The sequence below is a fragment of the Mirounga angustirostris genome, unplaced genomic scaffold, assembly GCF_029215605.1.
Source record: "Mirounga angustirostris isolate CCGP_5_RB_7025 unplaced genomic scaffold, mMirAng1.0.hap1 SCAF_11, whole genome shotgun sequence".
NCBI lineage: Eukaryota > Metazoa > Chordata > Mammalia > Carnivora > Phocidae > Mirounga > Mirounga angustirostris.
The window spans coordinates 123082645-123091981 of record NW_026991719.1 but is presented as its reverse complement, the minus strand read 5'-3'; the positions used below and the strand labels follow the sequence as shown (position 1 = coordinate 123091981).

At 46.3% G+C, this 9337-nt stretch overlaps 1 protein-coding gene across 8 annotated transcripts in view; it reads right to left on the bottom strand.

The window, feature by feature from the left end:
• Nucleotides 1-3376: 3376 nt before the first annotated feature.
• The window catches only part of MTM1 (myotubularin 1), a 94782-nt gene continuing 88821 nt past the window's right edge, over nucleotides 3377-9337 (bottom strand). For 7 of the 8 annotated variants that reach the window (XM_045883646.3, XM_064574675.1, XM_064574676.1 and 4 more), the window contains one exon: nucleotides 3377-4085. In XM_045883646.3, the coding sequence (XP_045739602.1) occupies nucleotides 3918-4085 (168 nt within the window). In that variant the 3' untranslated portion in view covers nucleotides 3377-3917. The remainder of the gene's footprint in view (nucleotides 4086-9337) is intronic. The other variant, XM_064574674.1, reaches the window with a different exon arrangement.

Below are 9337 nucleotides of genomic sequence, written 5' to 3'. Positions count from 1 at the left end.
CGCCATCTGAAGCTGGAAGGACTGAGGCACAGTAAGCATTATAATGCCCCTCCCCCAAAATATGTCCACCTCCTAATCCCCAGAACCTGGGAATACGGTAGCTTACACAGCAAGGGGGGTTAAGGTAGCGGAGGGGATTAAGGTTATCAGTTAGCTGGCCCTGAGACGGGTAGACTAGCCTAGGTTATCCAGGTGGGCCCAGTGTTGCCAGGGGCCTGTAAATGTCAATGAGGGAGGAAGAAGAGTCAGAGTCCGAACATTTGAAGATGCTCTGCTGTTGGCTTTAGAGACAGGGGAACGGGCCACGGATCCGGGGAAGCAGGCGGCCACAAGAAGCCGGAAAAGGAAAAGGACTCTCCCCTAGGGCCTCCAGAACGAACGCAGCCCTGCCGGCACCTTGACTTTAGGCCAGTGAGACCAATTTCAGACTTCTGACCTCTAGAACTGTAAGAAGACAAATGCCTTGTAAGATAATCACCACTAAGTTTGTGGTGATTTCTTGTAGCAGAAACAGGAAGCTAATATGTGAGGCAAGTGCTGTTTTGTGCCATACATCTTATATGGGCACGAGTGATTAAAATGCATTTTCTGGGAAGGGCCATTTGAACTGGAAGGAACCTTCGAGAACGTGAAGCCCATACCCTGGCTGAACAGTGGACGCTGAGGCCTCCTCCAGGCCTCCAGATCCATCACATCCGGGAGCTGGGAGTGCCCTACACCTTCCATCCAAGAAGCAGTTCCAGAGCTCAGACAGAAGCCCAGATCTCCATGCATCCTGACTAAGACAAGTTTGTGTGATCAGGCCCCCGAAACGAGGTGAATGACTTTCTTTTGTAATTTATATGGAATGCACTGGGAAATGCAGTCAATTTCAGAAGCACATAAGTATTACCAGCTGTAAATGAGTAAGTCATGTTGTCCAAAGCTACTGGAAAATGAACCGTCAGGACCTAACAGTCATGTGTAAATGTGTAGCTACTCTATGTGGTTAAATACATTATTGCCTTCGCAAATAAGGACTAATCCATGTCTGAATCTAAGCCTCATAAGGAAATGAGCATGCTTCGTTTTGCTGATCTTTCATCTTCCAAATACACTTAATACAAAAGACTTCGCTAACAATTCCCTAATTAAGTTATAAGCCCACCAATAGATGTTGGAGGATTAGACTCACTTCAAGTATTGGTATTCCAGCATTGTGCTTTTAGTGAGGGATTCTGTGAACCTCCAACAATTCAACCGCAATCTATTTCAACCACAATATTTTCCTGCAGATGTGCTAATCCTCCTTATTTGTGGGATGCGCCTTGCATATGTTTCTTATTTGCTTTGGGGGTCCCCTGTGCTTCTGCTCTGATGGCCACGTCCTCCAGTCACAGGTGTAGATACTGTGTGAAAAACTCTCATAATTAAGAACATTCCCCTTATATGGTCCTGCTTTCGTCCAATGCCCCACACGCCACAAGAGCTGTCCAAATGACCAACACCACAAATCTGTGTTCTGTGGAGAGACCTGCAGGTGACGAACTACTAGTCAGCTTGTTTTGAGAGTTTTGAGTATTATTCCTACCAAAAAAGAAGAAGGATAAGCTTCATTGCATTATCAAAAATATATATGATTCCAAATTATTTGAAGGGCTGTCCCAGGAAGAGAGATTCTTCTATTTCATTCCCGATGGCAGAGCTAAGGCTACTCACTGGGAACTCGAGAGATGCAGAATTCAGCGTGACGCCTGTGCACATTTGTTTCAACGACACTCTCCTGGGCTGGAAAACAGGGATGCCAGAACGCCACGGAGCCCATGAGGCTGCAGTGAGGACTCAACACAGCAATGTCGAGGAAGAACCTTGGCAGAGTATTTCAAATACTCAGAGTTTTCAAAGATACACTTCATCTTTTAAGAGTCCTATTCAGATTTCCAAAAAATGGTTAATTTTAGTTTACTGCTAGAACTATTTAGCATTCTTAGAATGCACATAATTTCCAACCGGCTGTACTATTCGACAACAGTTTTGAATTCTTACCGCAAGAGACACCGACTATGGCTTACTCGCGCCAATGTCTCAGCCTCCCTTAACGCCGGCCGCTGTGGTCCGCATCCAGACTCTGAAGTCTCACGTCTACGCACCCTAGCTCTTCTGCGGAAGCTCTCCGGACTTTAAGAAAGACAGGTGTGGCTTAAAATTGGCACCGTTAATACACTTAAATGTCCCATGTTGTTGAGTTTTGGGAGGGGCCTGCAAGGTTGCTAGTAAGACAAAGAGCATGTGAAGTTGAGCCAGGAAAAGAAAAGACACCCAAACACCCCTCCCCCCCACACACACAGTTACACCCCTGAAAACAGAGTGCTATTTTAGTTAATACATTTATTACAGCAGGTTTTTAGTCATTATTGTCATGAAAACTTTTTCATGACATTTCACAAAATCCTTTAAGCTATTAGTATTAGCTTTTCTCTTTTTATGGAGTGACACTTTGTTAATTTATGAAATATTTACAGCGTTTACAAAAAGCAAGAGAATGTCTAATAAAATTTCTTATACATACAAAATTTATACACGATACTACTGTATTTGAGATGTCTTATTTGGTAGACCAATTAAGCTATGACATAAAATAATTTACAAAGATATATATTTAATCTCTTAATTCATTGAAAACAAAACCATATTAGCTATAAATAGTCCTTTACAAATCACTGTAAAACATTAATTGTTTTAACTCTAGCCTTAACTTTTACAAATATACTTAACTAAATGAATTAGTTCAGATATCAAATAGAACTGCATTTGAAACTTCATTTACCACTAGTACTATTACCAAAAACAAAAACAAAAACAAAACAAAAAAAACTCCCCAAAAACCTGAAAAAGCAAACCGCCGGGTACATTTCAAGTAAAAATTTGTAGAACCAGTTTAATGCACGCTTGGGGGGAGGGGCATCCAACACCATGTAAATTGAAATACAATACTTTCAAGAATACGCTCAACAAATGTACATCTGTGGCTTTTATTTCAAAGAATGATGCTCTAGCAACAGCTCATACATCCAAGATGGTCAACCCCACACTTTGGCAGATAAGCTGGTCTGACTAGAGCGACGTTTGCGAAAACATTCACCAAAGCAGCATAATGCCCCCGACATCCTCAAACAGTGCTAGATAAGGGGGTTTCCACAACCTGAAAATGGAGCAGAATTTTAGGCAAGCTCATGGAAAAACTTAGAAAATAGAACTGGCAAAAAATTAAAAAAAAAAAATCCTATTTGACTGGGCCCCATCAGTGTAATATAAAAATATGCTCCTCTTGAAAATTAGGGGAAAACACTTCAGATTCCAAAATTTCAAAATAACGAAAAACTCATCTACACAACTATTTCTCTTTAAGCCGCCACTTACGATGGTATAAAGTTTGGCAATTATTTAAACACCTTGCTTTTGGATGATACCTCAGAAGATGAGCTCGATCTGGTTTTGGCAATAACATCTTTCACATTTGGGCTCGTTTTACTCCAAAGCAACTATTTAGAAGCAGCCTAAGGAAAATCCGGTTCACAAACATATTTTTTCACTTAAGTTTAAAATCATGTCATTCCAATTAAGCCCACAAAATACGTATTGTATACACAGTATTTCGAAAGAGGTAAATTCAATTTCAATTTTATCTTTCAAAAACTGTTCTTGAAAGGTGTCAGGATTTTCCAAAACCCCATCTTGGCTCCTTTCTTCTGATTGCCCTGTAGACACTAGTTTTCTTGTAATATGTATTCTAGAAGGCACATATTCAAGAGTTTAAGATTATGTTAGTTCAAGTTCTACACGGAGGCAATTATTTTAATCTACTTTGTACAGAGGCCCTAAATGAACGTCAACCGTCTCCTGTATTCAGAGCTCTACCACGGCACCGGGGTTCCCTCTCAGAAGTGAGTGTGCACGTGCGGCATCATCTGTGAAGGACCAGAAGGCGAAGTCGAGGGATCGGAGAGCTTGGCCGAGCTGGCAAGCTGCAGTTCCTCGAGCCGCTGTATGTATTCGTCGCGCAAGGCCAAGAGCTCCACGTACCGCTGCTCCACTGGATTGGGCTGCTAGAAAGAAGCACAAACGGGTGTTACAAGAAACCCTCGTACTGACCTTTAATGTACAGATGCCAAAAATACAGAAAAGTACAAGGGTAAAACACCCAGCTCTTCGCCACCAAGAAAGCAGCTCTTGTACACGTGGGCTTGCCATCTTTTTAAGGTTTATCAACCCAGACACGGCTCCGGTTTCCTGTGTCCCCCGGCCCCAGGCCCACTGCCCTCTTTCGTTCCCAGAGGCAACAACTCTTCTCAAATGGGCGTGTGGCCTTCTTTCCTGTGCAGATTTATGATACTTTTCCTGTACATGAGTATCTGGAAACAAAATACGCTATTATTGTCTATCTTGTGAAAGTTACATTAATGGTGGTATTCTGTATTTATCACCTGGCATTTTCACCCATGTTTCTGAATTCGATCCTGGTTGAGTCCCACTGAATGAATAAAGCACAGCTGATCTCTGCACTCCCCCAGTGACAGATACCCGGGGATGTCCAGTGCTCCCCCTACTATGTGCAATGCTGTGTTGTCCTCGTGCACATCCGCTAAATGGTTCTTGAAGGCAGTTTCCTGGGGGTGGGGGTGGGGCCTGCCGGGGAGGACAGCATGGTCTCTTCAGCTTTATCACATGCTGCCGAACGTTCTCTGAGGTGGCGGTATGACCTTACACTCCGTCACTAGTGATGTCTGGTGCTCCACGTCCTCATCAGCGCTTGGGATACAAGAGTAATTGTTTTCTGGTTTGGGCCGATCTGGTGATTATAAGGTGGCATCTCAGGACAGCTTTACTTTGCACCTCTTTTCACGTGCTACTGCCCGTGTCAACTCAGAGCTGCGAGCTGCAGGGCCGACGCCCGTTAGCTCAGGGTCAGTCTCGGGTCTGGCTCTTACCAGCTGCAGGACTTAACCTGGATGCCTCCATTTCCCCACCGGTGAAATGGGACTAAAAACGGCACAGACCTCACGGGATTGCTGGGAGAGCGAGGGCAGCCAATACGGTCAGTTCTGCTTCATTGATGAATGGGGGTCTCGCGGCGGTCCGGAGGTTAGAAGTCAGGTTAGAACAGAAAGTGATGCTCCCGAGCGTGCGGACTTTTTACACCTTTGTACTGATGTATGAATTACAGACAGGAATGTGTACAAAGCTTAAAATGTTCAGCTCAGTGAGCCTTTACATAGACATACACTAATGTGATCACCCACCCAGGCCAAGATACGCGATAGGACAGCCCCCAGAAGACTCCCTCACCAGCGTGTTTTGAGGTGATTAAAGGCAAGCTCCTAGAAAGCTTGAGCAGTATATGAAGACATTAAGAAAAAGGCCAAAAGTCTACGGAAGTGCATTCCTTCAGCGCTAGTGGCTTCTGGAACCATCCTGCTTTCCACCGCGTCACGCTATGAGCCCCAACATGGAAGCTGTGGAGACAACGCACTGATGAAGCAGGCCGCACCCTGGCCTGGGTCCGTAATGTGGAGGAGAGCGGGCTGCACCAGAGCCTCGAGGAGACAGCAGGAACCCTGGGGGTTAAGACTGTGTCTGAGCTTCCTGGGGCTGCCATAACAAACGAACACAAAACGGGGGGGCGGGGAGTGCTTCACACAACAGATAATGTATTTTCTCACAGCTGTGCTCCCTCTGGAGGCTCCAGGGCAGGCTCCTTCCTCTCCTCTTCCAGCTTCGGGGGGGGGGGGGGTCCAGGCTTCCTTGGCTTGTGGCTGCATCCCTCCCACCTCCTCTGTTTCCACAGCACCTTCTCCCCCTAAGTGTCTGCGGCTCAAATCTCCTTCTGTTTTCTCTTGCAAGGACACCTATCACGTGATGTAGGGCCCACTCCAAATCCAGGAGGATGGCATCTTCAGATCCTTAACTTAGTAACATCTCTAAGGACCCCTTTCCCAAATAAGGTCACATTCCCAGGTTCAGAGTGGACATGTCTTTTAGGGGGACACCATTCGACCCACCACAAGCTGCCAAGGAGTGGTCGACAGAGGCCAGATAAAAATGCCACAGACATGTGATGGTGCCCACGTTTCTAGTGGCGCTGGTGTTTCTTTTTCTTTTCTTTCTTTTTTTTTAAAGATTTTACTTATTCATTTGTGAGAGAAAGAGAGTGAGAGATAATGCACACAAGCAGGGGGAGCAGCAGAGAGAGAGGGAGAAGCAGACTCCCCACTGAGCAGGGAGCCCAATTCCGGGGCTCGATCCTAGGACCCTGGGATCATGACCCGAGCTGAAGGCAGATGCTTAACCAACGAAGCCACTCAGGCATCCCTTTCTTTCCTTTCTTTTTTTAAGACTGTACTTTTAAGTCACCTCTACATCCAACGTGGGGCTCGAACTCACAGCCCTGAGACAAAGGGTTGCATGCTCTCCCGACTGAGCCAGCCAGGGGCCCGCACTGGTGTTTCCATTAGAGCTCTGGTTACAAATGTCCACAGGTTGGAAGAGGTCTCCTCCTTGCTCCTAATCCTATTCTTCCTGTAAGCCCTGTTTCTTTACTGTGACTGCAGAATGTGAAGTTTTTCAGAAAGGCACATGTGGCATTAGAACCGGAATGCTTGGGGGCACCTTGGTGGCTCAGTCGGTTAAGCATCTGCCTTCAGCTCAGGTCATGATCCCAGGGTCCTGGGATTGAGCCCCGCGTCGGATTCCCTGCTCAGCAGGGGGCCTGCTTCTCCCTCTCCCTCTGCCCTCCCTGCTTGTGTGTTTTCTCTCTCTCTCTCTCTCTCTCTCTCTCTCTCTCATGCTCTCAAATAAATAAATAAAGTCTTTAAAAAAAAAAAAAGAACAGGAATGCTTGGTAGAGTGTGTGACACCCAGTAGATGCTGTGCACAACCTGCTAATGTCTTTTGTCCATTTTTTCTCTGTATATTCAGCTGAGGGCAGCCACTGTTCTGGGCACTTGGGATCCATCAGTGAACAAAGGAGGCCCAAATCCCCATTTTTATGGCATTTTCCTTCCAGCAGAGGGAGACAGACAAGCAAAGAATACCACAAGTCTGAGTTCCAGGGGGTGTTCAAAGGTGAGGAACATTCTGGAAAGGAAGCAGACCAGGGTAAGAGGTGCAGGACTGGTGGGATGCCGCTCAGGCCTTGGAAACCACTGCAGGGATCTGGGCTTTGGTGCCGGGTGAGGTGAGCAGCTCCATGGACAGTTTTGTGTGGAGGGGCGGTGGGATGCGGGATGTACTTTACAAGGATCGCTCTGGCTACCATGTTGAGAACATACCAGAAGGAAGGAAGGGAGTCCAGCTAGAAGGCGAGGCAGCACCACACGGCCTGCACCAGGCCGGCAGCAGGGGGACTGGTACGGAGGGTCTGGGGTCATATGGGCTTTGAAGGCCGAGTCCAGCAGGCTCTGCCGACAGACTGCAAAAGGGGTGCAAGAGAGAAGGGAGTCGAGGAGGGCTCCCCGGTTTCTGGCCAGAGTGACTAGGATGGAGTTGCCAAGAACCAACATGGGAAAGATGGCAGGAGGAACAGGTTCTGCGGGACCAGGAGACCCATTTTAGACATGTCCACGTTGATCTGCTGTGCGAGGCCAGTTTACCATCGCCGGTCCTTCCCTCTGCATCAACCTACCGGGGCTCCCCACCTGCGCAGTCTGCTTCTGGGCTCGACCCCTGCAAAGAGCAGGGCAAGCTCTTCCTCGATATTCTCCTCCAAAACTGTCCTGGCTATTTTTTAAATTTCCCTTTTTTCAGATGACTATTAGAATCAGTTTGTTATTGTACCAGCAAGGACAATTAGACAAGAAAAAGGAATCAGAGGTAAAAAACCATTTCTGCAGATGACAAGGCTGTATAATTAGAAATCTCAAGAGAGTAGACCAAAAAATGATTCGAAATGAAGAGAATTCAGTCTGGTGATGGGTACAAAATATCCAGAAGCCATTAGCCTATAGACAAACACAAACCACTGAGAGGCTACAAGGAAAGAGTCCAAAAGGCAAAATCACAAGAAATGAAGTTTAAAGTCAAGCGCCTGCAAAAGCGACAGCCCGGCCGCTCCCCGGGACCGAACGCAAGTCCAGAGTGTGCTCAGCGCAGCACACGACACGGGCTATGGAAGTATCTCGGCCTTCAAACAGCTTTCAGAGTCCCACTCCTTTTGGCGTTCCCCTCAGAAATGACTGAAGCACCACACGGGTCAGCCTGTTCCTATCTGACTGTCCCTGTTCTCATCCTTTGGCGATCACTGTGCAAAGATGTGAGCTCGCCAGCGTGGGCCTGCTTAACCGCTACCGGAGGGCGGCAGCTGCTGAAGGATACATAATAGGAGGCGCCCCGGCAGCCCAAGGCCTCATTCAGGCTTATAACAGGACTCATGGAACACTTTTGCTTCCGGCATGAGCAATTCCCTCACCTTAATACATGTACCAAACGGGCTTCCCGATAGCTCTTCAAATGTAAGCACTGCTCTTTCCGTCCACTCCGCTCAGTTTTTATGTCGCAGCAATGGTTGGTGGTTTTTGCTTTTAAAAAGCACACTGACCCTGCCTTCTTCTAGGCCAGAGCTCATTAGAGGGACGGGCTGTGAATGCGACAGGTACCCAGTAATTGTTTGTATACCAACTGGGCCACACAACTGAACAACAATTTAACTTTTTTTTTTTTTTAAAGATTTTATTTATTTGACAGAGAGAGAGAGCACAAGCAGGGGAGTGGCAGGCAGAGGCAGAGGGAGAAGCAGGCTCCCCGCAGAGCAGGGGGAGCCTGATGTGGGACTTGATCCCAGGACCCTGGGATCATGACCTGAGCTGAAGGCAGTTGCTTAACCGACTGAGCCACCCAGGTGCCCAACAATTTAACTTTTAAGTGATTAAGTATATTCCTTGAGGTTTACTAATTTAAAAAGTCCTATGTGATCCGATTTAAATCTATTTCTGAATGAAATAATGTTCTACAGGAGATCTTTAAGGAAATGTAATGCATTTAATTCACACCTTCCATGATGACATTTCTCCCCGAGCACTACCATCACCGGCTTATGTTTCTAGGCACCCTGTGTGCTCCACAGCCCCTCCCCTCGCTGCCCTGAAAATACAAAGATATGTGTAGTACCCTCCACGTTCAGAAAAATCTATATAGAAAGGATAAGTTACTTTCTTTTTGGAGTAAATTTCACAGATCATAATGCAGACCAATTACTGTCTCAAAATAGAAACCTCTATCAAAAAAAATGTGTGTTCCTAACTGGCCCAGTTCCATTTTTTGCTAACCTCCATAAAAATAAGGGGGTAGATACACTCTAGTAAGT